Source organism: Primulina huaijiensis, chromosome 3, assembly GCF_012295235.1.
Source record: "Primulina huaijiensis isolate GDHJ02 chromosome 3, ASM1229523v2, whole genome shotgun sequence".
Lineage (NCBI taxonomy): Eukaryota > Viridiplantae > Streptophyta > Magnoliopsida > Lamiales > Gesneriaceae > Primulina > Primulina huaijiensis.
In genome coordinates this window covers 22162881-22189419 of record NC_133308.1, presented here as the reverse complement: position 1 = coordinate 22189419, position 26539 = coordinate 22162881, and the positions used below count along the sequence as shown (strand labels likewise).

Below are 26539 nucleotides of genomic sequence, written 5' to 3'. Positions count from 1 at the left end.
CATATATCTTGATCTTCAGACATGACAATTGAGCTACTTTTGAAGTAAATAGACCTTGCTTCGACAATAATAAGAATCATACTGTTGTTATTTTGTGCTGCATCTGATTCACTTATCGGAAATTTTGTTATTTTTTTTAAGTTTATTCAAAAGTTTAACCATTTGAAATTTTATTATGTAATTTACTCAAATAAATACAATAAAATATTAGTAAATTTATACGATTATGATAGTATGTAATGATTTCAAATAACTAAAAATATAAATATATATAACATCGTTATTAAAGAAGAAACCCCATAGCTAGTAACTAAATTCCAAATAATTTAGTGAATTCTTATTTAAAATTACAATTGTATAGAATTAATAAAGTTTAAAGAGTAGGTCTCTTGTGAGACAGTCTCACGAATCTTTACCTGTGAGACGGGTCAGCCCTATCGATATTCACAACAATCACTACAAGAAAAAAAGCCTAAGACAACGGGAAAATCCCGTTGTCGTAGGCCTTTTAAAACCGTAGTTAGAAGCCCTGTGGTTAAAGGGTGTGCTCAAAGACAACGGTTTAAAGACAACGGTGAAAAACCGTTGTCGTACACGTCTAAAGACGAGGGTGAAAAACCGTTGTCGTAGGTATATAAAATCGTTGTTAAAGGTCATGTGGTTAAAGAATTCGTTAAAAGACAACGGTGGGAGAGTGTTGTGGTAGTTACAATTTGCGACGGTTTTTAAAAAATCGTCGCAAATTAAATAGCGACGGACATCATTGTTAACCGTCGCTAAAATTAACGACGGTCGTAATTTAAACTGTCGCTAAATAGCGATGGTTTTATACACCGTCGCTACATTTAGCGACAGTGTTTTATAAACTTCGTCGCTAATTTTAGCGACGGTTTTGTATGATTTCCGTCGCTAATTTATGCAGTAAAATAAAAAAAATTTCACTTTTAATATTTTAATAAATATAAAAAAAACTTACAATCTAATATGCAAACTATATTTTTGATTTATCGTCGAAAATACTATATTTTTTATTTTAAAAATTTATTAAATTTTAAAGAGAAAATCGAAACTAAAATTGTGTAAGGGAGAAAATTTTTAAGTGTTGTGAAGTGGTATGGTAGAAAATGGACCGAGGGATGGGATATTTATGGACAGTTTGCGACAGTTTTGACTTTAACCGTCGCAAATTGCGACTTTTAATTTTCTAAATGTCGCCGATTTAAATTTGCGATGCTTTTACAAGAACTGTCGCTATATTTAGCGAAGGATATTAAAAAACCGTCGCTAAATGTAGCGACTGTTAGGTATAAACCGTCGCTGATTTAAGATTAGCGACGGTATTACCAAAACTGTCACTAAAAGTAGCGACGGTTAAAAACCACCGTCGCTAAATTTAGAGACAGTTATTGTAAAACCGTCGCTATCTTTACATCGGCGACGGTTTTACTGTAAACGGTCGCTAAATTTTGCGACGGTTATACATTAACCGTCGCAAAATTTAAATTAGGGACGGTATAGTATAACCGTCGCTAATTTAGCGACAGATTTAACTTAAACGGTCGCAAAACCAGTTGAAACGCAACAGGTTTTTATAAACTGTTGTCGTAGCTCAAAAAAAACGCTAATAGACAACAGTTTTAAAATCGTTGTCTTTGAGCGGATTTTTTTAGGAAAAACCGTTAAAGGTAAAAAGACAACGGTTTTAATAAAAACCGTTGTCGTAGATGTGTTGTTAAAGCTAATTTTTCTTGTAGTGAATAATTAATATTTTTAGCATAAAAAGTAATATTTTTTCATGGATGACCCAAATAAGAGATACTCTTAGCATAAAAAGTAATATTTTTTCATGGATGACTCAAATAAGAGATCCGTCTCACAAAATACGACCCGTGAGACCGTCTCACACAAGTTTTTGCCAAAGTTTAGAAGTGGTGTGTTGATGAGTTTTAAGTATTTTAAATTTATTGTAGAAACATTATCTTAATGAAATCTTTGGCTATCATGATTTGGAAAAGGCCAAATACAAAATCGTGATCTTGTTTCGATTAATTGTAATTTTATCTTTAGTTTATCCTTATGGATGTGATAGTGATAAAGTTTGCTACGCTGAGTTATACGAATTTAAATTTTTTTAATTTTTTTTTATAATTAGTTGTTCCACGAATGAAATTAATTCCTCTGATTGATTAATATATTATGAATTGAATACTTCAAAAAGAAATGGAGCAGCCAGCGGCCAAATGTGCAACTTTTAAAGCCCTCCGTACAACCAGATCAAGACAAATTGATTAATCTTATTTTAATAGTTAAAATTAATCACTCAAGTAATATCAAACTTTAGCCTTCTGAGAGCCTTAATATCTCAATAATATATTATTTGTCAACTATTAATCACATTATTATTAGATCTTGACTTTCAAAAAGGTCTTTAATTTTTATTTATTCACTAACAAATTTCCCAAACTAACCCAAAAAGAAGCCTAACAAAAATAGATCCATTTACCTCCTTTTTTTTTCCCACCATACTATTTACATTTTTTTTGCACTTGCGGAATAAAATTTTACATTTGTAATCTTTATTTTCTCATTTTCAACAAAATTATTGACACTACATGAAAGTTATATTTCATGGTTAATATATATGCTTAATATTTCAGGTCACTCATCAAATCAAATAAACAAATAACACAAAAACTATTATGAGATTGTCTTACATTTGTGAAACAAATCTCCTATACGAATCTACCAATGAACATGAATTATTTTTATGTCAAAAGTATTAGCTTTTGCTTTAAATATGAACCGAATCGACTCGTCTTACGGATATTGGTCGGTAAGACCATCGCACAAAAGACCAACTTAACAAATAGATACCATATGTTTATTGGTTAGTTAATTCGATACCACATTAGAAAAAATCATAGATTCTAATCCTTCGATCGTTACTACTAAGTGGACTTCCAATCCTCATCAAAATTTCTACTATATTTGATATGTTCTAAGCATTTTTCCCATGCAAGAGGAGTTCAGATAAGACGGCTATGTTATTGGGGGTAATCCGTGAAATGGTGTTAAACTAGGCCTGCATGCCGCTAGTATGGTCACCAACCCTCGGAGATTCTCAACCAATCTTCCCCCACGAAAAAAATTTAATTTTACATTGTTTTCTATAATTTTAAATTTTATCATAGTATCTATATGAGATATGTATCAAATATTCAGTCAATATAATAAAGACTGTTATTATATTAATACCCACGATAAAATCGACAACTAATCAAAATTTAAGAATACTTTAGCAACTTCACCTACCCATTCAAGATCTACTATGTCAACAACCCAAATGACCAATGAATGAGCGTATTGACGATTGATTGCATCCTCTTTTGGCGGAACAAACCATAGTCAATGTGGGGTTTATATTTTCAACATCAACCTACAACCATGACAATAGAATCGTTTAATAGAATCGTTTAGTTCATGTGATGAGATGATGATTCATGAAAGATAAAGACGATATATTGAAATATAAGAATAACATAATTATTTTTAAATTCCAATGATTTTAAATCTAAACACGAGATGATGTAAGAATTTGGTCGGATGCGATTTCTTGCATAATAGAGAACTTTGGAAGATATGTTCTGCATCCTTTTTGGGCCCTCCAAAGTCATGGGGACGCTTTTGCTGCTTTTGTCTTTTGACCCATATTCTCTTTTTTGGTTAGGATGTGTAACACAACCTGGAAAAGCATGCTGGCAATTCCAGTTTCTTGGTAGTTGAGAGTAAGACTTGGGCACCTACCATTTACCTCACCATGGTTGGTGGGTGTGATTCATCATTAAACACGTTTTTTCTCGCGTCGTTTTCCATGGAACGACGAGTCAATATGACGATTTAACACACGTCTCTTGTACGTTGTATGGTGACAAGCACGAGTTTTCTACCATTGTGCTTGATAAGCTAGAATGCAGGAGATAGTATACTTCAAATCTGTTAGAACTCACTTTTTTCATAAGCTCAAACTAACAGCAGTGTCAAACAACAGTATTTCATTTTAACATGTTCATGTGTAAATCAGACAGTAAGTTGGTGCGAAATTGGTAACAAAGACTTAGAAATAAGCACTGGAGATGGCATGAACAATCATCAAAACTTTAAATTGAATACACCCCACTAAATGTTGAATATATATAGCAGGTTATATATAGCAGAAACATTGGAATGAAGCAGTCTTTCAACATGATTGCTTTTTTAAAGTTGAGAATTAATCAAACTCCCTGGTATTGTAAAATGTTTGAAACCATAATAAATCAGCAGTCCAATGAACCAAACTCGAACACTTATTAAACATGACCGTGAAAGAATCAAAAGGAATTCGTCACACTAAAGAAGGCCAAGAATTGTTGAACAATATCGCTTCACATGTAAATGACTAAGAACATTGTCGTACAATGAGTCACCTATATCTCAGCAATGAGTGTCACCTATATCTCAGTGTCAAAGAGACGGATGGTCACTTCAGAAACCATCCTACGAGCGAAAGGAATGTAACTCAAACTGTACCTGAAATTTCCAGTAATGGTTGTGAGAACGCAATTAAGTCAAAGCATGATATGTTCAAGAAAGTCGTTGGCTTAGACCGAGCAACACATTCTTTTCTATTCCCCATTTAAAGGAATTTTTACAAAAAATCAACTTTGGGATGAAGAATGTAGCTGGTTTGTACAAGCGATAATAATTGTACAAAGTAAAATTGTAGACAACACAGAAGAAGGCATAATGGCAGAAATTAAATTATTGGCAAGAAGAACAAGAGTATATTCTGGACTTGTTTCGGGTGTATTCTTCTATATTACAATCGTTCTAGGCCTACTAATACATACAGAGTATTTGAGCTTAATCCTAGGCACAACCCAGTAACCAAAGGAAATATACATATTTATCTAAGTATTTAGAAAATAAATATTTACAGAATATGAAAATATTTTTATTTCTATTTTCTCCACACTCCCTCTCACGTTGGAGCAAATATATCTGTAAGTTGGATCAAATATATCTATCATGCCCAATTTGCTCGTAAAGTTTCCAAATTTTGGTCTGAAGTGTACCTTCATCAATGCATCGAGAACCTGCTGTTCAGAAGTGACAAATGATATACAAACAATTCCATTCTCCATATTCTCTTTAATGAAATGTCTTTCTACTTCAATATGCTTAGTACGATCATGCCATGATTATCAACAATACTAATTGTAGGCTTGTCATCACTGAACAATTTTATGGGAACTTGTAATTCTAGTTTGAGTTCTACTAGAACCAACTTCAGCCACAATGTTTCACAAACTCCATCTACCAATGCTCTCAATTCCGCTTCAGCACTACTTCAAGCTAGGACATCTTGCTTTTCACTCTTCCAAGCGACAAGATTTCCCCTCAGGAAGGTACAATATCCTGAAGTAGATCTTCTATTGGATATTGATCCAGCCCAACCTGCATATGTGAAAGATTCTATACTCCTTTGATTGGTTTTTTTAAACAACATGCTTTTTCCCGGAGAATCATCCAGATACTTTAAAATCTTATATACTGCCTCCAAATGTTCTAAACACGGTGAATGCATAAACCAACTAAACATACTTACAACAAATGCAATATCAGGTCTCGTATGTGAAAGATAAATAAGCTTTCCCACAAAGCATTGATATCGCCCTTTTTCGACAGGTTTTTTTTTGTTCTACACCCAACTTCTGATTTGGATCCATAGGAGTATCACTAGGTCTACATCCACTCATCCTCGTTTCTTGTAGCAAATCCAAAACATATTTTCTCTGTGACACATAGATGCCTTTTTTTGATCTAGCAACTTCCATGCCCAAGAGATAATGTAGAGGGCCCAATTCTTTAGTTTCAAATTTGGATGCAAGACTTTTCTTTAATCTGAATATCTCTTCCTCATCATTACTTGTAAGAATCATATTGTCCACATAAACAACTGGGATAGCCATTTTGCGTGCTCAGATTGTCCTTGTGTATAACCTTGTTTCTTGATTGATCTGGAGAATCTCTCAAACCAAGCTCGCTTCAAACCATACATGGATTTATTCAATTTGCATATTCTTTCTCCAAATTGTTTTTCAAATCCTGAAGGAACATCCATAAACACTTTTTCCGTTTAAATCACAAATGAGAAATGCATTTTTGACATCCAACTGGTGTAAAGACCAATCTAGATTCGCAGATAAACACAACAAAATTCTTATGGTGGACAAAAGTTTCTTGGTAATCAATACCATATATTCGGGTGAACCTTTTATCCACAAACCTCGTTTTGTAACGTTCTATAGATCCATCAGAGTTAAATTTCAATGCAAACACCCATTCACATCCAACTGTTTGTTTACCTTCAGGGAGATGATCAATTTCCCATATAATACTTTTTTTAGCGCATCCATTTCCTCGAGGACAACCTTATTCCATTCTAGAGTTCTTAGAGCTTCCTGTATAGTCTTTGGAACATCAACACTATGTAACTGTGAGATAAAATTAGGGTACGCTGTGGATATCTAATTTTAGGATACATGATCAGAAAGCGGGTGTTTGGTGCATGCCCTTGCACATTTCTTGAATGCAATAGGAAGGTCGAAGAGCTCTGTAGATTCTAGTTTGTCATTAGATGGTTCGGAATTGTTACGTGTGCTTGAATGGGTTTGAAGTTGAAAATCTATCCTCGGTTCAAATGTTTGTCCGTGCACTGCGGAGCTACGGCATCACGGCTACTTTGAGGTCGTCTTTTGTAGACTTGCCCAAATCTCTTCGTATCCTCATTTCCTGTTCCAGTATCTATATCATGAAGTTGCACCCAATTACGTGTGTTTGTATCCACATTAATCATGCAATCAAGATCTAGGTCAAACGAATCTTCAACTTTATCATCCCCTTGAAGAGGAGAGCTAAAGTAAGCTTATTTTTCAAAAATGTGACGTCCATTGTTAAAAAAAAAAACCTTTTTGTTAGGGATCAAAACATCTATAATCTTTTTGTGTGGGTGAATATCCTAGAAAAACACACCGTACAATTCGGGGATCCAGTTTATATCCAATATGATGATGCACATGGACAAAAACATCACACCCAAAAACTCTAAGGGGTAAATAAGAGAATATACACGAGACATGGGAAAGTTTTTTTAAACAATGCTAAGGGTGATTTAAAATTCAAAACTCGTGATGACATTCTGTTGATCTAAGTAGAAGTTAAAATAGCTTACCCTCCCTAAGTATTTAGGGACTCTAGTGGTAAACATCAGAGACCTAGCTATTTACAGGAGGTGTCTATTTTTCCTCTCTGCCATTCTATTTGTTATGGCGTTTGTATACAAGAGCCATGATGAACTATACCTTTTTGCTGAAAAAATAACCCCAAAATTTGATTAAAGTATTCTTTCCCATCATCACTTTTAAACACTTTAATTTTTCTTGAAATTGTGTCTGAGTCATGGTGTAGAAGTTTTTAAAATTTGTTCAGTGTCTAATTTTCCCCCCATTAGATAGCCCCGACTCAAATGTGTATCATCAATAAATGTAATAAAAGATTTTTTTTCAGAGAAGGTTGGAGTTTTAAAAGGTCCCCAGACATCACTGTGAATAAGTGAAAAATGTTTTGATACATGATATGGTTGAATAAGATAAGATGCACGATGATATTTTGCAAATTGACAAATATCACATTGAAAATCAGTAGGACTTTTATTTCAAAATAATTCTGGAAAAACATATTTCAAATATTGAAAATTGGGATGTCCTAATCTATGGTGCCACATCATAATATCGCTAATACTAGAACTGGAGTTTGATACGATATTCAAACGTTGAGCTTGTCCACCCAAGTTCGTCTTCCCCAAAGTAGTAGATACCTTCATTTTCTCTAGCAGTGCCAATCATATTCATCGAGGTTAGATTCACAAAATTTCGAAGAAAACTTAGCACAACACTTCAAGTCATGGGTTAGTTTGCTAATGGACAGTAGGTTACACGAAAGATTAGGAACGTTCAGAACATTATCTAGTGTCAAAGTATTGGAAATAACAATGGATCTTTTTCCAATAATAGCTGATAAAGAACCGTCAGCTATTTTTATTTTTTGATTTCATGCACAAGGGGAATAAGAACAAAACAATTTGGAAGATCCGGTCATATGATCAGTAGCACCTGAATCTATTATCCAAGGGTGAGAGAATAAGGTGGCACATTAAAAACAGCTGATTAATTACCTTGAGCAAGAGAACATGATGCTGGTGACGAAGTGGGGTGTGAAAAATGCGAGGATTGGAACAATTTATACAGTTGATCTAATTGCTCCTTACTGGAAGTTGGTGTCCCAGAGGAATTTTTCCTGTCAATAAGCTTTTGAACCACCACGTCCATTCGTTTTCAAATTCTTCGGTTTCCAATTTGGAGGCTTACCATGTAAATCCAAACAATTATATCGGGTATGCCATGGTTTGTTACAATAGTCGCACTGAAGTTCTTCTTTTTTATCTTGTTGAGATTATGTGCTGGGAAAATAATTCTTGCTGATCAATGCTGAGGACTCTGTAGTAGGTGACAGACACATTGTCATTCAACATCACTTTCCTCCTTCCTTCTTCTCGACGTACTTCTGCAAATACTTCACTCAGTGAAGGTAGAGGATTTTTGCCCAAGATACGTTCTCTGACTTTGTCCAATTCACGGTTTAACCCAGACAAAAACTCATACACTCTGTCATTCTCCATCCGTTTATGGAATTTGACGCTGTCACGTTTGCATTCCCATGATTCTTCATAGCAGAGCTCTAGTGTTTTCATATAGTCGTAATATTCAATCACTCCCTTCTCACCTTGTCTGAACTGCCACAGCACCGTCCTTTCAAATTATTGTGGCGCGCACCACCACCACAGTGGACAAGGCACGACTGTGGTGGACAGGAACTACAAGGCCAGTGTTGAGAACTGGCTCTGATACCATGTAGACAACACAGAAGAAGACATAACTGCAGAAATTAAATTTCTGGCAAGAAGAACAAGAGTATATTTTGGATTTGTTTGGAGTGTTTTCTTCTATATTACAGTCCTTTTAGGCCTACTAATATATACAGAGTATTTGACCTTAATTCTAGGCACAATTCCGTAACTAAAGGAACTATACATGTTTATCCCCAAGTACTTAGGAAACAAATATTTACAGAATATGAAAATATTTCTCTTTCTATTTTCTCTACAAGAAAAAAAAAAAGTGAAACAAGATAATGAAAGTGAATTCCAAGATTAATACTAAGAGTTGATTAAACTGAAGGAGGAAAAAAGAACAGAATGAACGTTTAATCTGACTTACCAAATAAGAGCACCTATTTCACATATGATGGCAATGATCGTAAGGATCTTGCTGTGTATCTGCAAATTTAGAACATGAATCTCTAGTAAAAGCAAATCCAGATGCTACATTGACTGAAATTCGCATAAAAATATTTCACGTTTTAATATCTTTCTTAATTACGAGAAGTTCGGTCAACAGACGAAAGCGAGTTTGGATATAAAATAACTTCGTTTTTAAAAACTATTTCAAGTTCATAACAAATAGCAGACGAATAAGTTTTATGTTTAGTTCTAAGGTTAGAAGTACAAGCACTAATAGCTGTGTCTCTTGGCTTATTAATTTCTGTTTTTAGGGGAGTTTCAAAAGCTCAAAAAGCCAAACAAATAATCCATATAACGTTTAAAAGTGTTTTTTCCCTAAATTTGAGCTCTTTTTTTTTAGTGGAAATCGGTATATCAACAGGCACTTTCATCTCTACAAAATTATGGTAAAATGAGATTGTTCAAATAAAATGCATAACAGGACAATGCAATTACAAAGAAATGGATAATATAATTTTTTTTGACAAATGCAACTATAACAGCTTGTATTGCTAAAAAGTTCCCAACCAATGTGTCAAGAATTAACCTTTTTCTACACAAACTCTTGAGTATTGACAGTTCTGAATAACTGCAATTTATATGATAAACTTACCAATAGAGCACAAATGAGAGCCACGACAACACAACCGATGTAAATTGCTGTAGCATATACTCGGACAGGATCGAACATCATTCTTAACTGTTGTGCAGGCCCAATGAGGAGAGCCGTACTGCCAATACATATCCAAATAAAGAAATTCAAGAAAGAAAACACAAATACAAAAGGTCCAGGAGTATTGAAGGAAATACAGAAGCAAGCAATCTGCTTATCTCCACAAAGTTAAGGCTACAAAAAACAATGCCTATCCAACATCCTCCTGCTATAATCAACATTCAGTTGAGTATTGTCATATTATATTTATATTTTCCAGTGACCAGCTTTGCCCGGAATGCTAATGTCCACTAGCATACAGACTTCATTTATGTTCAAAAATGAAAAATTTAGGTGTAATTTTTAAGGAAATACAAGTTTTGCTTAAAAATTTATTGAGTTGCCCCCACATCTAAATCACATTTCGGTCCTGCTGCATCCTAAATTTCACATTCATGGTCTGAGCTGACTAAAAGTTTCTTCAAATGCAGAGACCAAATAATAGAGCACATTAAATAGCATATCTGAGCAATTTACCTTCCAACAGCCAGCACGTTGCCAAAGGTGAATAATAGAGCAAATTTGATGGGCTTTGCAAACACAATCAGCGACTGCAAAGGAACACCATAAATACTTTCACGAAATGTATTCAACTCAATCATCATTTTGTAAAGATTCGAAATTTCCAAGGTATTTCATACCAGGAACATACAAACAAGTCCAGCTAGCAAAAATGCAGCAAACCCATAAACCCTCTGCTTATTGGAATCGAAAATTGAAAAAAAAAAGAGTTAAAAATAAAGAAATTTCATCATGTGCTTTTAGAACAAGAAATTCGTGATTATACCTGCATTGGGGAGAGAGAGCAGAGGCCCTCAGTCCCTTCCAGCAAGTAATCTTGCTGTTCTTCATCTGCATCTTGTGTAAACTTCCACATTACCCAAGATTTACCCACTCCTTTTGATCATCAACCCCCGAGTTTTAGATCATCTTTTTCACGGCTGATTCGGGGGATCCGAGAGTCATGTTTGCAGATTTACGGGGGCTCTCAGGAAAAAAAAAAAAAAAAAAAAAAAAAAAAAAAAAAAAAAAAAAAACTATTGCGCTTTCCTTTTTTTATTTGTAGGCATCTCCAACCCATAAATCTATTTTGATGTCGTTTCTACACCAAAATAGTACAATTTTTACATCAAATATAACATTCATCTTCAACCCATTTACTTCAAATCTTACGCTAAAAAGTATATTCCTAAAATATTCATTTTTTTACTATTTATTTATAAATTTAACAATATAATTATAATTAATGTTAATATTAGTATTATAATTATAATTTTATTTTTATTAATAGTTAATTTTATTTATTTGATTCTTATATATAGTAATTCTAATATTTATAATACGAATTAATACAAATGCTTCATTATTAAAATTGACATAATTTTAATACAGATAATTTATTTTTAGAACTTAATATGAATCCAAATTCAAACATCTGAACAACTTATTCCTCCCACAAATGATCAATTAAAGCATTTCGTAGTGCATAGTGAGCATCTTTGTTTTTTATCCTTTTATATCGAGCGAGAAATTCTTGAAATCTGATATTCTCATCGACAACCATTTCTACATCTGGAGTTGGTGCTTCTCTCATATCTTCAATGGGTGCGCTAAGGTCATGTTCATCTTCGATAATCATATTGTGCATTATAATACATGCTGTCATTATATCATGTAAATGATGTTTCTTCCAAGCACGTGCTGGAGATGCCACAATCGCAAATCGAGATTGGAGAACACCAAATGCATGTTCCACGTCTTTTCTACAGGACTCTTGTTTCATTGCAAAATATTTCTTTTTTGGACCGGGTGGATCGTGGATAGATTGTACAATAGTTGACCATTTAGGATAAATACCATCAGCCAAGTAATATCCTGTATCATATTCTTTTCCTCCAATTGTATAATGAGCTCGAGGGGCAATACCTTGTGCGATGTTGGAAAATAGATTGGACGACCCCAAAACATTTATGTCATTATTGGATCCGGGCATACCAAAATATGTATGCCATATCCAAAGGTTGTAGTCAGCTACTGCTTCTAAAATTATTGTTGGAGAACCACTACGACCTGTATATTGACCCGCCCAAGCGGTTGGACAATTTTTCCACTTCCAATGCATGCAATCAAGACTTCCCAACATTCCAGGGAATCCGCGTTGTTTACCAATATAAAGTAACCTGGCAATATCATTGGCAGTAGGAGATCTCAAGTATCGCTCAGCAAAAACTTCCACCACGGCTCGACAAAAGCGTTGCATGCATTGAATTGCAGTGGACTCTCCAATTTTGATATATTCATCCGTAGCATCCGCGGGTAGTGCATAAGCTAAAATTCGCAAAGCAGCAGTTGTTTTTTGAATAGTCGATAGCCCGAGACGCCCCACACTATCACTTCTTTGTGTGAAGTAAATATCATGATTCTTTACTTCATCAACTATATGAAGAAAAAGATTTCGAGACATTCGAAATCTCCGTCGGAACATTGCTTCGTTATATCTTGGGTTCTCGGCAAAGTAATCGTTGAACAGATTACGGTCGGCAATTTCCCGATCACGGTGAATTACTATATGACTTGGTATTGAATCTCAGTGTGTGACTTCTTGCTCTTGGTGGATAATGTAGGTAGCAACCAACTGTTGATCTTGTGCTACAATACTCAATATTGCATTTCGTGTATTATCAAAATTCTCAAAATCATCCATCCAATTAGTAGGTGTTTCATCTTCATTATCAGACAATGAAGATGAACTAGAGGATGATGCGTGAAATTGGAAATGAGAATTCATTTTCAAGTTTGTGAGAGCGTAGAATGTGATATGAGAATCTAGGATATTTCATCGCATTATATAATAATTTATCAAACAATCTGACCGTTGGATGAGATTTCTTTATCTACAATCTGTCCGTTCAATTAGATGGTGTTATCTACAACCTTATCAGTATTATGACCGTTAGATGAGATTACATCTAATCTTGCCTGTTGGATGAGATTACAATCTTATCATCATCTTGATCGTTGGATGAGATTGCCTTATCTAGAATCTGACCGTTGGATTGGATTGAGCTAACTACAACCTTAGCAGTATTATGACCGTTGGATGAGATTACATATGATATTGTCCGTTGGATGAGATTACAATCTTATCATCATCTTGACCGTTGTATGAGATTGCCTTATCTACAATCTGGCCGTTGGATTGGATTGTGCTATCTACAACCTTATCAGTATTATGACCGTTGGATGAGATTACATATGATATTGCCCGTTGGATGAGATCACAATCTTATCTTCTTTCTACTATAAGTAAAATATATCCGATTCATGAGATCATCAAAGTTTTAATTATCATTCCAATCAAATCTTTATTCCAAGCAATTCAATGGTTCAAATTCTAGAACTGCTTCTTACAATGTCGAAGAAGACCGAGTTTTATATCATATGTATCTTGATATATACCAAAATCCTATAATAGGTATCAATCAATCCAAAGATCAGTTTTGGACTCGTATCGAAGAAGCTTACAATATCAGCAAACCAAACAATCTACAAGTACGTAACAAAAGATCATTGCAGTGTCGCAAGAGAAATATACTCCGTGAAGTTGGAAAACTAAGGGGATGCATTCGTCAAATTGAAACTCTCCGCCCAAGTGGCGCATCAGAAGAGGATATTGTAAGTATTTCTTATTCAACTATTTATTATATTACAAGTTTAATTTCATATAAGATAATAGTTGGATATTTTCGTACAGTTAAATCGAGCAAAAGATTTGTTCATGCAAGATGCTGATTTTAGTAAAGGCTTCAAATATGATCATGTGTGGTATATCATGAAAGATGTGGAGAAATTCTCGAGTGACATAAATCCAATGAGCGCACCAACAAGAATTCATGTCACAAGTTTGGACTCGTCACAGCCAGATAGCCAGACATCAAATACTCCAATATCAGGTTCTCCTGGATTACCTCCGTTTTCAATTAATTTAAGTAGTGATGAAAATGCAGACGGCACTTCATCCCAGCGACCTCTTGGTGTTGAAAAATCTAAAAAAAAAAAAAAAAAGGGACGACAATGTGTTGGAATTGATATTAACAATGAAAGAAGGGCATCACGATCTTATAAATGTAAAACAAAAAGGATCAACTGAACTTCAACAAAGTTATGAGATGAAACTCCTAGCATTGCAAAATGAGCAGCTCAAATTAGAAAATCCACAAAAAAAAATTGAAACTAGACAACAACAAATAGCATTAGCAACCCTTCAAGAGGAGAATAAAGTTTTGTACATGGATTTAAGCACGATAGGTGATCCTGAAATGCGCGAAATTGTTCAAAAAGAACGAGCCAAAATTTTGAAAAAAAGAAATGAAGAACATGGACAACATGAAAATGACACATTTGGGAAATATTTTGGTGATTTTGGAGGATCGGGATCTAATTTAGGAGATTATTGATCATCTACCTTGTTTGTCATTTTTATGTTTTTATTCGCATTGTTATCTTTGTAATTTACAATTATGTATTATCTTCGAATTTGTATTCCAATTTTGTATTATCTTTGTATTTGTATTTCAATTGGGTATTGTAATTTTAATTTCAAAATTTTGCTGTTGATTTTTCTGATATTTTATCCATTATATATTTAGGAGAGTTAAAAATGTCAAAAAAAAAAACTAAAAATATTATTGATGATTTAGTTTCTTTATCTTTTATTATATTTGCATTTAAATTATCTGAATTCGAATTCATATTTTTATTTTAACTGTGTACTTGAATGTTTAAATATTATTCAATAAATTTGTGTGTTAGATGTTTAATTATAAAATTATTGTAAAATTTATTTATAAATTTATATAATTAAATATTTTAATTTTTATGATTTTATATTTAATTATTAAAATAATACAATAAATATTATCTAATTATTAAAATAATATAATAAATATTATACTATTATTTAAATATATATAATTATTAAATTAAATATACTATTATATAAATAATATTTATAATTAAACAAAACAAAAAAAAAATTTTAAAAAAAGAAAAATGCTCTGCGCCAAAATGGCGCAGAGATTTGGCGCAGAGAAGATGGAGCTGCGCTATTTTGCAAAATAGCGCAGCTCCATTGGAGATGAACCCTGCACCGCAGGGTTGGAAATGTCTTTACATGTCTGATTATTTTTTTCTTTTTCACAATCCCCACACTTTTTTTTTTCATTTTACTTGGTTTATATAAAGAATATAAATAATTTAGAAAAAGTCATCTAAAATTGAATCGAGAAGATCAATGATTAAATATCTTGTGAGACGGTTTCACGAATTTTTATCTGTGAGATAGGTTAAACCTACCGATATTCACCATAAAAAGTAATACTTTTAGCCTAAAAAGTAATAATTTTTCATGGATGACCCAAATAAGATATTCGACCTACGAAATTGATCCGTGAGACCGTCTCACAAAAGTTTTTGTGAAGATCAATTATAGGTAATGAAGTCATTTGTATTTTGTTTTCTAAAAATAGCTTTATATTATGATGCCGTTTGAAATTAAAGCTATGATAATAATATTGGGATAAATAATCTGATATGATAAAAATGAAATAAAAAATATAGTTGATATATTATTTGATTTGATTGATAAATAATAATTTGTTTGATTTGATCGATTAACTTAGATATAAAATGATAAATTATTATTTGTCTTTTTAATAATTAAAAAATATTAATATTTATCAAAGATAATACTGTAATTTAAATTTAATTATGAATTGATGTAAGATAAATAATTAATAGATGTATAAATAATATGATAAAGTAACATGAGATATGATAGATAAATTATCCATTAATTAATAATATGTCACTTAAAACGGTGTCTATATATTAAGAATACAAAAAGATTATTAATTTATACAGAAAAAATAACATTTATTTTTTCAAAACACACACAATAATGTATTTTAAAATGTTCCCAACAAATTAATCATGTAATTGACATAAAAGAAAATGTGGAGAGGATCATGAATAACAATTTAGTTACATGTTTCATTTTTTAAAACATGGATAAATTTTTTAAAAGTTGAGATATATGGAATAAAATTGATTTATGAAATTGTTTAATATCCTATTGTTTGTTTTTTGACGTCATGTTACACAATTAATTTTTTGATTCAATAACTCAATTATTTCTTTAGGATTATGATTTTAAAAACTGATCAAATTTAATAGATTGATACAAACATTTAATTTAGGACAGAGAAAATATTAATATGAAAATTTAAAATAATCTAGATTAACCCCTCAATAGAGTAAACTTATCTTAAACCCCAACATTACTGCACTCCATGCAAATAGATCCTTTCAAATCCCGCACACACAGCTGCCAAAAACGACGCCGTTGCTTGGTTCCCCCTTACCTTCCTTCCCTAAACCTCAACAAATAGAAAACCCTAGGTCCCGAGCATCACTGAAGAATTCGAAGGATGTCTTCGACGCTGTTGGAGGTGACTCGTGCGTCGCACGAAGAAGTCGAGCGGCTCGAGCGGATCATTGTGAAGGATCTCCAAACCGAGCCGCCGACGACCAAGGATCGTCTCTACCAAAGCCACCGAGTTCGCAACATGATTGAGCAAATCGCTTCAACCACTCACAAACTTGTAAAATTATTCTTGCGAAGCTCAATTTTTTAAGCTTTTTGTGTATTTAGTTTGATGATTGATTTACGGTAAATGTTTGTTTTTTGATTAGTAGATTGAAATTTACGAGGATAATGACAATGCTAGGAAGGATGAGATTGCGGCGCTCGGTGGACAGAGTTCCACGGGAGCCAATGTCAATGTTTTCAGTGCATTTTATGATAGACTGAAAGAGGTGCCAAATTCCGTGCTTTCTAATCACTATTGTTGTTTTTTTTTTTTACTGTTTTCTATCAGTGGATGTTGATGTTGATGTTGTGCACTGGTGGAATGTAGATTCGTGAGTACCACAGAAGGCATCCTGCTGCTCGATATGTTGACACCACTGATGAATTTGAACAGCTTCTTAAAGAGGAGCCGGTTATTGAGTTCACTGGAGAGGTTATTACTCTCTTTCTGTTACATTCTCATCTAATGCACTAGTACATTATGATAGCTGGATTCTGCTGATGTAGTTCAAATTTCTCTTATTTTTGTCTTATTTATCTAGGAAGTTTGCAGATTTGCTTTTATGCTTATAAAATTTCGGATTCATTTTAGGAAGCCTTTGGAAGATACCTTGATTTGCATGAATTATACAATGACTATATCAACTCCAAATTTGGGAAGCAAATCGAGTATTCTATTTACCTCGACTTATTTTTGCAACCAGAGAATGTACCCCGCAAGTTGAAGCTCACCAGGTAGCTATACTATTTACTACTTTTTCTCCATAAGATATGCCATTTATACTCTGCCATATATTCCACTTCTATTTCTGAATAGATTATTAGGGCCATTTGGTCCTCAAAGATTTTTCCATGTATATATTAATATGTTGGATTATTTTGTTTGCTTTAACAGGCAATTTAAAGAGTACATGCAAAAACTCCTGGAATATCTTATATACTTTTTCGAGCGTACAGAACCCTTACAAGATCTCGAGAGGATTTTTTCCAAGGTTTGTTGTTACATCTCCTATGATCCACCTTTCCGTTTTAGTTCTTTCTATCGTTATGTTCAACTTTGCCTTTTGTTCCCCTGCTTTCCAGTTCGAAATTGATCTACTAAGCACACCAAAATTAGTTGTTATACTGCTCTGTTTTGACGGCGTGTTAAAGTATTATTTTATTGACTTTTATGCTAGAACTGAAGGGAAACAATCCTCCTACTGATAGTGTACTTATTGGCTGAGTTCAGATTGAGTTCTTATTTTTCTCTATATCTGGCAGGTAGTTTCTGATTTTGAAGAGCAATGGAGTAATGGCCAGGTTGAAGGATGGGAGAATGAGGGCCAGGAAAATTCTGCCATTCCAGAACAAAATCAAATTATTGATCTTGATTATTACGGCACTGTCGAGGAGCTAATGATAGTAGGACCGGAGAAGTTGAAGGAGGTACTAATGGAAGAATTTAGTCAATTTTTGTGTATTGGCTTTGGAAGTGAAACATTATTTTCACTGAAAAAGCTAAATTTTTGAAAAAGACATTTAACCAGTTGCATGCTTGTTAGGCTGATGAATATTTCAATAAGTAGCTCCTTCTAATGCTTTCAACGAGTAAAAAGCAAATAAGCTTGTCTAACTGATCGTGATGGTGCATATCTGGTCCAATGTGATTAATTCCACTTTTCATTTTACACTTTCTAGTTTCTAGAGCTTGTGAAAGTGCATTTTATGAAATGTATTACTGACTGATACCCTAATTTGTAGTCATTGGCTGCCCTTGGATTGAAAACAGGAGGCACTGTGCGACAGCGTGCAGAGAGGATTTTTCTTACGAAGGTGAGAATACACTTTCTGATGCATAATATAAATGGACTTGTGCATGTTTACCATTGTACATATGTATGTGAGAAACTAAGGTTAGATGGCTATGAATCTTTTTCTCTCACATCCAAGTTTTTGTGTGCATTATTTTTAGAGGGTCTGTGCCTAACTTGATCCAATAGTCTCATCTTAGACACATCATGATTAAACAAACTGTGCTATATCTATACTACAATTACCTCATGAAGTAGCGGTTACGGGTTACAACTTTGGAACCTGGTGCTGGAATTTATCTGTCTTTGATCTTGTTGATTGTTTTCTGCTTCAGCATACACCCCTTGAGAAGTTGGATAGAAAACATTTTGCTAAGGGCTCACTTGGACCAGATAGAAATGGTGGAGCCGATACCCTGCGGCCAAATGAAGACGCTAAAGAGATTTCCTTGATGGAAGCCAAATTGAAAAAGTTATGTGACCTGTTGCATGAGGTAAGCATATAAATGTCTCTCACTCCTTTAATCCTCTCACCCTTCTCCATTTGATTTCTTTTTCCTTTTTTGGTGTTGGTTCTCCACTCTATTTCCCATGGTTGTGGTCATTTTACCAAGTTCTCCACCTTTTTCTGCGTTAAACTTTGTATGACTTGGAGACTGCAGAAATAAAATGTTTCTGAATTGATGACTTAATTTTATTTCTGGTATTTGACTTTGCAGACCATTGTGCGAACAAAAGAAAACATCGAGAAGAAACACGCCTTGACATATGATGAAATTGTACAAGAACGTGAAGAGGTACTGCTATTCAAGCTCTGCTAACCCGGATACTACTGGAATAAGATTATAAAAAAGATGGGCCAAGTGTAAATAAAAAGATGGTCTTAAGCGTAAAAAAAATGAGTGTAAAAAAAATGAAACAACTTACCCCCGAGACTATTAGTGCAGTTACTTTGTGTTTATTTGTGAATGTAATTTTTTTTATTGTATTATACCATCAGGATGAGGTGCAACCTGAATCTGAAAGTGATGACGAGGATCAGCAGATCTACAATCCCCTAAAATTACCCATGGGCTGGGATGGAAAGCCTATACCATATTGGTTATATAAGCTTCATGGGCTTGGTCAGGTAAATAATCTTCTACTCGTGTTGGAATTTGACGAATCTATGGTATTTTCCTCTTGCTATGGTTTTCCGGTGGTCTCTTGTGAAGCCTCTCTATTACTTGCTGTCGACAGATGTCAGTATACTAAAAGAATGCTCAGAAAATTTTGCTAGTTTAGAATATTTGAGCGAAGGAACTGGGATCAAACTATTCTAGCAGATCCCCATCCCCTTCACTGCAGTTAGGAGAAGGCAAAGAGGGCAGGTAAAAATAGAAGGAAAATAGATGAAAAATGGTGACAAACAGAGGTACCAATTAACAAAAGAAAATGTGGGAAAGGCGGGATGCTATAAAATAATGTCCTTGTGGAACCAAGAAAGCAAAAGAAAATAACGGACGATGGACCATTGTTGTTAATGTAATGCTAACCTCTTTCTAAATTTCCCTTGTTACTGAGTCTTGTTTCCTTATTGAGGGATATTAGTGGTTAGATAATAAGTTGGTTTTACTAACTTAGGCTGAAGTGCGAGACTTGTCGGTCATGGTTATTTTTCTACTGTTGGGTGGTCTTAATGGTTATTGCCCTTCGTCTTTGTATTTTGAGCAGTCTGGTACTGTGTTTGGCTTTCTGAACATATTAATTTTTGTTGATGAATTATTGCACGTTAACAGGAGTTCAAATGTGAAATACGTGGGAACCAAAGTTATTGGGGCCGTAGGGCTTATGAGCGTCATTTCAAGGAATGGAGACATCAACATGGGATGCGATGTCTTGGTATTCCAAATACGAAGAATTTCAACGAAATAACATCCATTGAGGTACTCTTTCTAGCATGCAATTTTGCTATCTTCATTTGTTGGAACAATGATCCTTGTAATCTTATAACTGGGCAATCTTATTTTGTAACACGTGTCTTATGATTGATCACTGTCTAAAATAATGTTGTGTAACACTTTCTGGTACTCATGGGTAACAATATCGATTCATGCACATAGGAAGCCAAACAGCTTTGGGAAAAAATCCAAGAAAAGCAAGGTGTAAATAAGTGGCGCCCTGAGCTCGAAGAAGAATATGAAGACAAGGAGGGTAATATTTATAACAAGAAGACATATACCGATCTACAACGTCAGGGTTTGATATAAGGGAGACAATCTGATGCAGCTACTGCCTTGTTTTCTTGGATTTCACGGTAATCGGTTTGGCAAGAATCGTCCATACTTGCTCTTTTGTAAAGCTGAATTTGCATATTGAGTTGATCGCTTATAAAACCTATTTGTAATGATATCATATTGATCGGTATAAATTGTTTTGGACTTGAATTTTGGCTGTGTTCAGCTTGATTGAATTCAACAGTGAAGACAATTTTGTAGTTTGTTTTCTTTTTCTAAATAATTTTTTATTAGATATAATCTTTAATAAACTAGTGTTGTATAATCATTGAACGAAAAATGTCAAAATAAATAAATAATAACTTATTGAGAAATTTAGATATAAAAATGTTGAATTTCCATGGAAATTTTTAATTGTAGAATCATTAGTCTAGTCCAGAGAAATGATCATGCAACACTACCTTAGACTTTTCTTCCATCAGTCCATTTTGATGACAATACCAGAAAAAATATTTTTGAAATTTAAAAATGTCGAGTTTCTCACCATAAAATACAAGTTTTTGGCTACCCCAAAAAGGTAGGTTTCCTCCACGGATTGGATAACATAACATTCATGAAGAAGTAACAGAGATTTTATTTACATATTTANAAAGAAACAAACTAGTCTACCAACTAATAGGTTTATGCATCCAGTTTATTAAGTACATCCTACCTAAGCTTCAAGTTATCATTCCACAGGCATAATTTACCACTTGGGACGCTTCTTTTCCCCTTCACAACGTCTAAAGATCTTCCACACCTTTATGCTTGTTCTTGTTTGTTGTCACTGTTTCTTGGAGGGTTCTATTTCTTCGGTCTTCGCAAATCTTCCACGAATTCTTGGCTGGCTGTCGGCCAACGCCTTCCTGCAAGCATACTGAAACAAAACACACAGTAAGTTTCAAGAGTGTAGATTTTAGTAGCCCAATTTTGAGGTACTGGTTGTTGTGAACTGACCTTGATTTTCCTGCCAAAGTTTCGCTTGGACTTCTTGCTCCGGTACCTGGAAAGTTTCTCCTTGCGCTCTTCAGACGTGTAACTACTCGTAATAGTTGGCATCCCCAATGGGGATTGTACGAGGTTTATATTACCATTACCAAGAGTCTGTCATAAAAACTCAGAATCAATGAACCGTGCCCCATCCTGTTGAAGAGGACACAAACATCTAAACCTTTCTTAGTTCGCAGACTTTGTCATAGAACTGTTGCATGCATATGGACTTGAATCATGAGAACAATTAGGGGAGAGATACTGTAGTTTTTGTGCATGTTTGAGATTTGATTAACTTTACAACGGCCACTTCTAGGATTTGGTTAACCTACAGAATGGGTACCACTGGATACTATTTCACATTTCCAATGGTTTAAAAAAAAACTAAATTAAGTTGCTAACAGAGTTGATGCATGATCATATAAGGCCAATCAGACTTCTTCCGTAATCTGATAAGAGACAAGATATTACTGAGTTTCCAGCTTATATTTTGACCAAACATTGGAGCCACATTTCTTGGGCTCTTAATCCTTTCTTATGTTTAGCAAAAGATTCTGTTTGGAACAAATCAATCTTATCGTGCAGCGAAAGAATAATGGAATAGTTGCTATGTATGAGTAGCTTGTAAAGAAGATAAACAAGAAAGTAAGTGATTTTGAACCTTTATGTCTCCGTCACTGTACGCTCTTCGCATCCCATATACAGCTCCAAAGTCCATAACAGGAAGATCTAGAAAATTTGGCCTCAATGAAGCCTCATGTACGTACTCCATTGAACTCAGACAGCTAGAACTAACACTCTTCTGGAATGAACCCTCGACGATGGAGATTCCATCTGTCTTCACAGCAGGAATTTCGATAATTAGGACATCAGATAGAGGCATTTCATTCCCTTCTTTGGCTAAAAGATCCTTCTTGCATTCGTAAAAAACATCACTGAGGAGCTGACCATTCTTGATGGATGATTCGATATCCGATGCAGTCAATGATTGAGGGGATATGATGTTTTCACCACAAGAAATCATTGAAATGGCAGCTGTCATTGGATCGATTCCCATCATTGGTTCTTCAATTACTGGTTCAGGAGCCTTGAAGAGATCCCCTTCTCCTCCCAGGTTGTAATCGGATATAGTGGAAGTCTGAATGAGACTATTTGTGATGCCCTATGTTAAATTTAGAGACAAGAAATTGTTGTGATAAAAAAATCGACTGGCGAGAAGCATTATAAAAGTTGACGGCCACTATATATTGCCACCTAGTCATGATTTTAAAAGCCAAGAAGCATCAACAAAATTTATATAGGTCACTACACATTCACACTTTCCAATTTCAGAACAAAAACCTTCTAAAACCAATACACATGTTCCGAATATTCGAAAAAGAAGCATTTGTCATTCCCTTGGTTTTCAATTTGTCAACTCTCACGATGTTCAAAAAGCCAAGATTCTAAAGCTATATGGTCGATAAGTTCTCCCTTGCACTCCATCTTATGACATCATCCAGCAGTGGTGCAACACCCAATTTTGTGGCATGGTCAGGTCTCACCCCTCGCATTTATTGTTTCTTTCAAGGAGGTGTAAAACCATTTCCTAAACTCCTCAATAGTGGCAAAGCTAAAAGAAAGGGACATGGGGGGATTATATCAAAATAAAAGTTTTTTAAATGAGACAAAATTTTGATATTTCCCAAATAAAACTCTGGGAAGAATATTGGTATGCCTCCACTGCCCACAACCAATGCTACAAGGATGTAACCAACATGAGTGTTCTACCCTTATCAACCCTGGAAAAATCCCTATTATCGGTAATCGGTTAGTTCGACCCTACCCTTGGGGAATACTTTGAGGTTGATCTAATGGTATTTGAAGGAGGCTACATCATTTTCACATGATGCAAAGCATTGATCCAGGTGCAATACCCCAAAGACAGGATCGAATAAATCCTGTCTCAACTCTCAAGCAAATGAAGAGAGCAAGGATAAAATAACCCTTTGTGAGGTAAACAACAAAGTTAGCCCAATGAATGGAAATCCATAAGGAAAATGGAAAACAGTTTATAGAATAACAACCACCAAAGGGTAGCTGAGTTTAGCTCATCTCTATCTTTTCCCAACTTTTTCCATCTTTAATCAGCTCAAGTGGGATGAAAAGTGAATCCACAACACATTACAAGATCAAAATCGACAAAAAAGAATTGTGTAAAATAAAAAGATCAGTCATCCCCTATTTTGCCTTTTTTGAATGAGAGAAGAATGGGGGCAGTGAGTGAATAACACGGAACCAATGATTACGATATTCTTTCCACATCTTCTTTCTTCTTTTTTCCCCTCCCATAAATAGATCCGAGCACCAAAGAAGAACTCAAATCACTTTCCGTTTTTGCTGCCTTTAATCCCATTAGAAACAAATTTTTTTTAAAATAAAACTCCAAGCTGTGAAACGAATAAATTATCACTCAATTAATTTTTAAACCAGAAATCCAAAGGGATTTGCCGTCCATTCACTTCAATAATTTCACAGGACCACAAATTAATAAAAGAAACATTCTGGAAGAAAGCCTTCTAATTTTCCCATTTTTTTCAATGACCGATTTTATTTTTTTTTATTTTTTATTTTTTGAAAACGTATACACTAGAACACCAAATCACTAACAACCCACCAAAAAATTGGATCTTGAACTGGAAAATAACATTCACCAAAAGACATAGAACCCACCTCAAGAAAATCCAATGAAGATCAGAAATGCAAATAAAAATAGTTTACACAGTCACGCAAAAGAAAAGAACCCCTCAAAACTCAACTCATTCTAATTTTGAAAAGAAGATTAATGTAGGCCAAGAAAAGAAGAAACGAGGAGATCACTTACCAATGAAGCATTTGAAGCATTGGATTTGTGTAAGCAGCAAAACTCATCATACTGCAGAACTTCTTGAGCAAAGTTCTGAAAGTACGGGGACATAAGCTCAGTATCTCCATACATTTAACTCACTTTTTCTTTGAAAACTGTCTCCTTTTGAAGATTACCGAAAGATGAGAAAAGCAGTGTTTAAAAATATATATAGAAAGAGAAAAATTTTAATGGTGGAAAGGCCTACTTATAGTGTATCAAACAGGGCCAGAGGGAAAAGGGAGGACAAAGTAGCAGCAGAAGCTGTGATTGAACAGTTTGCCTGAGAGAGATGAAAAAAGGAATTTGATTTTCTTGATTCTTCGGTGTCTGCATTTGCAACAGAGTATAAAATGTAGTTTTTTCTTTTAAAAAACACACAATTTAATCATTATTAAATATGTTGAAAATTATAAATTAGATGTCAATTATTTGTAAGTAAATTATAAGGTAATTATTTGTAAGATGATGATGTTTTGTGCTACAATGGAGACATCATCATAAACTTGATATTTTATCTTCAGGTGACTATAATCTATGATAATTATAATTAATTTCAATTAATTATTCCTCGATCATAAACTCAGAGATTTTATTGTCAGGTGATTATAATTTATCGACAATTATAAGTAATTTCAATTAATTATTTTGTAAAACAATTACAATGTTCATCGATTGGTAAAAATTTGTGTGAGACGGTCTCACGGATTGTATTTTGTGAGACAGATCTCTTATTTAAGTCATCCATGAAAAAATATTACTTTTTATGCTAAGAATATTACTTTTTATTGTGAATATCGCTAGGGTTGATCCGTCTCACAGATAAAGATTCGTGAGACCGTCTCACAAGAGACCTACTCTCACCGATTTGGTTGTTAAAAAAAACAAAAAAATTCAAACTCCATAATGTAGAGAGATGTAAATTTTCAAGTAATTCTTGAATATTTAGATTTTGAGTTAAGAAAGTTAAAATTTTGATAGTGAGATTTAAATAACAGAAAATATTTAATAAAATAAAAAAATTCAAAAATAAGTGTTTTTGGGGGTATAAAATAAGTTTTGATAGGGGTTGTTCGACTTTGGTTGCAGTCATAGTCACTAATAAAACTATTTTTTTTACAAATTTCTATTATGTTAAGAAAATAATAATGATGATAAAAATAAAATAAAATAAAAGTTTGTAATTATGATCCTAATGTGACGTCATTAAACTCAGTCTAAGAATTCCTCAATTTAAGTTGGCCTTTTTATTCTGACTTTTTGTAGAATGTGTGAGTTGAGACATAAAAATTACATACAACTTGATGATAATCTAATCTCCCTCCCTTAATCTAGTGTTATTTGTCTTCAAGACTAGTTTTTGGGAATGAAATTGTTCGGGAAAATTTCATGATACCACGAAGACGATGCTCTCGTTATGAAACAACAAATCGAAAATTATCTCGGAGTACTAAATCTAATAGTGTCTTCAAGAAAATTTTTGCTTTTAAATTTCATAATTTCCTAGTTTTTATGCCTTGTGATTTATCAATAAGTTTGGAGATTTCAAATATTTTTAAATAGGGATTAATAATGAGAAGTTTTCAAAATTAAAAATAACACAATAATGTGTAGCCATATTGCATGCGTAGAAGTGAAAGAGACGTTTAAGTAAACAAGGAAAGATAAACAACGACAAATTGCGAATCGGGACATTGAATCGTAAGGTCTTTTTATTAAAAAAAATGTGTTGATGAAAAATAATTTATTTGTTGAATAGAACTAATAATATAATTTACTTAAATTATATCTAAAAATCTATCTCTTTTTTTTTTTTTTTT

General features: G+C 33.8%; 3 protein-coding genes and 1 long non-coding RNA gene across 5 annotated transcripts; 2 read left to right on the top strand and 2 right to left on the bottom strand.

The window, feature by feature from the left end:
* The first annotated feature begins 3606 nt into the window (after positions 1-3606).
* LOC140973764 (uncharacterized) lies at positions 3607-4567 on the top strand. Its single transcript, XR_012174678.1, has 2 exons — positions 3607-3938; positions 3975-4567. It is a non-coding gene; the product is annotated as an uncharacterized lncRNA (long non-coding RNA).
* On the bottom strand, positions 4365-11147 carry LOC140973763 (uncharacterized). 2 transcript variants are annotated; one of them, XM_073436818.1, is made up of 6 exons: positions 10936-11147; positions 10790-10843; positions 10626-10699; positions 10050-10167; positions 9375-9433; positions 4365-4566 (listed from the first exon to the last, which is right to left on the bottom strand). In XM_073436818.1, exons 1-6 carry the CDS (start codon positions 11023-11025, stop codon positions 4488-4490), a joined length of 474 nt encoding a protein of 157 aa, XP_073292919.1. In that variant the 5' UTR covers positions 11026-11147; the 3' UTR covers positions 4365-4487. The 2 variants fall into 2 exon arrangements, with proteins under 2 accessions (XP_073292919.1, XP_073292920.1); XM_073436819.1 differs by lacking the exon at positions 4365-4566 and adding an exon at positions 8978-8998.
* Positions 11148-16516: 5369 nt separating this feature from the next.
* Positions 16517-21066, top strand: LOC140973762 (splicing factor SF3a60 homolog). Its single transcript, XM_073436817.1, has 12 exons — positions 16517-16810; positions 16905-17024; positions 17126-17230; positions 17390-17532; positions 17693-17789; positions 18061-18225; positions 18541-18612; positions 18926-19084; positions 19310-19387; positions 19591-19719; positions 20369-20515; positions 20693-21066. Exons 1-12 carry the CDS (start codon positions 16637-16639, stop codon positions 20837-20839), a joined length of 1536 nt encoding a protein of 511 aa, XP_073292918.1. The 5' UTR covers positions 16517-16636; the 3' UTR covers positions 20840-21066.
* A 389-nt stretch (positions 21067-21455) lies between these two features.
* On the bottom strand, positions 21456-25055 carry LOC140973761 (uncharacterized). Its single transcript, XM_073436815.1, has 4 exons — positions 24699-25055; positions 22497-22997; positions 21803-21949; positions 21456-21722 (listed from the first exon to the last, which is right to left on the bottom strand). The coding sequence occupies exons 1-4, from the start codon at positions 24810-24812 to the stop codon at positions 21630-21632; spliced, it is 855 nt and encodes a 284-aa protein (XP_073292916.1). The 5' UTR covers positions 24813-25055; the 3' UTR covers positions 21456-21629.
* Positions 25056-26539: the final 1484 nt, after the last annotated feature.

Excerpts from the sequence above, each read along its gene's own strand:
- LOC140973763 (XM_073436818.1), bottom strand. The coding sequence starts at position 11,025 with ATGTGGAAGTTTACACAAGATGCAGATGAAGAACAGCAAGATTACTTG. Across the intron at positions 10,168-10,625 it reads AACGTGCTGGCTGTTGGAAG|TACGGCTCTCCTCATTGGGC; the intron begins GTAAATTGCTCA and ends ATGTATTGGCAG. Across the intron at positions 4,567-9,374 it reads GAAATAGGTGCTCTTATTTG|GTACAGTTTGAGTTACATTC; the intron begins GTAAGTCAGATT and ends TGGAAATTTCAG.
- LOC140973762 (XM_073436817.1), top strand. The coding sequence starts at position 16,637 with ATGTCTTCGACGCTGTTGGAGGTGACTCGTGCGTCGCACGAAGAAGTC. Across the intron at positions 18,226-18,540 it reads GACCGGAGAAGTTGAAGGAG|TCATTGGCTGCCCTTGGATT; the intron begins GTACTAATGGAA and ends CCTAATTTGTAG. Across the intron at positions 19,388-19,590 it reads TTGTACAAGAACGTGAAGAG|GATGAGGTGCAACCTGAATC; the intron begins GTACTGCTATTC and ends TTATACCATCAG.
- LOC140973761 (XM_073436815.1), bottom strand. The coding sequence starts at position 24,812 with ATGTATGGAGATACTGAGCTTATGTCCCCGTACTTTCAGAACTTTGCT. Across the intron at positions 22,998-24,698 it reads ATGCTTCAAATGCTTCATTG|GGCATCACAAATAGTCTCAT; the intron begins GTAAGTGATCTC and ends AATTTAACATAG. Across the intron at positions 21,950-22,496 it reads ACAGTGACGGAGACATAAAG|ACTCTTGGTAATGGTAATAT; the intron begins GTTCAAAATCAC and ends TTTTTATGACAG.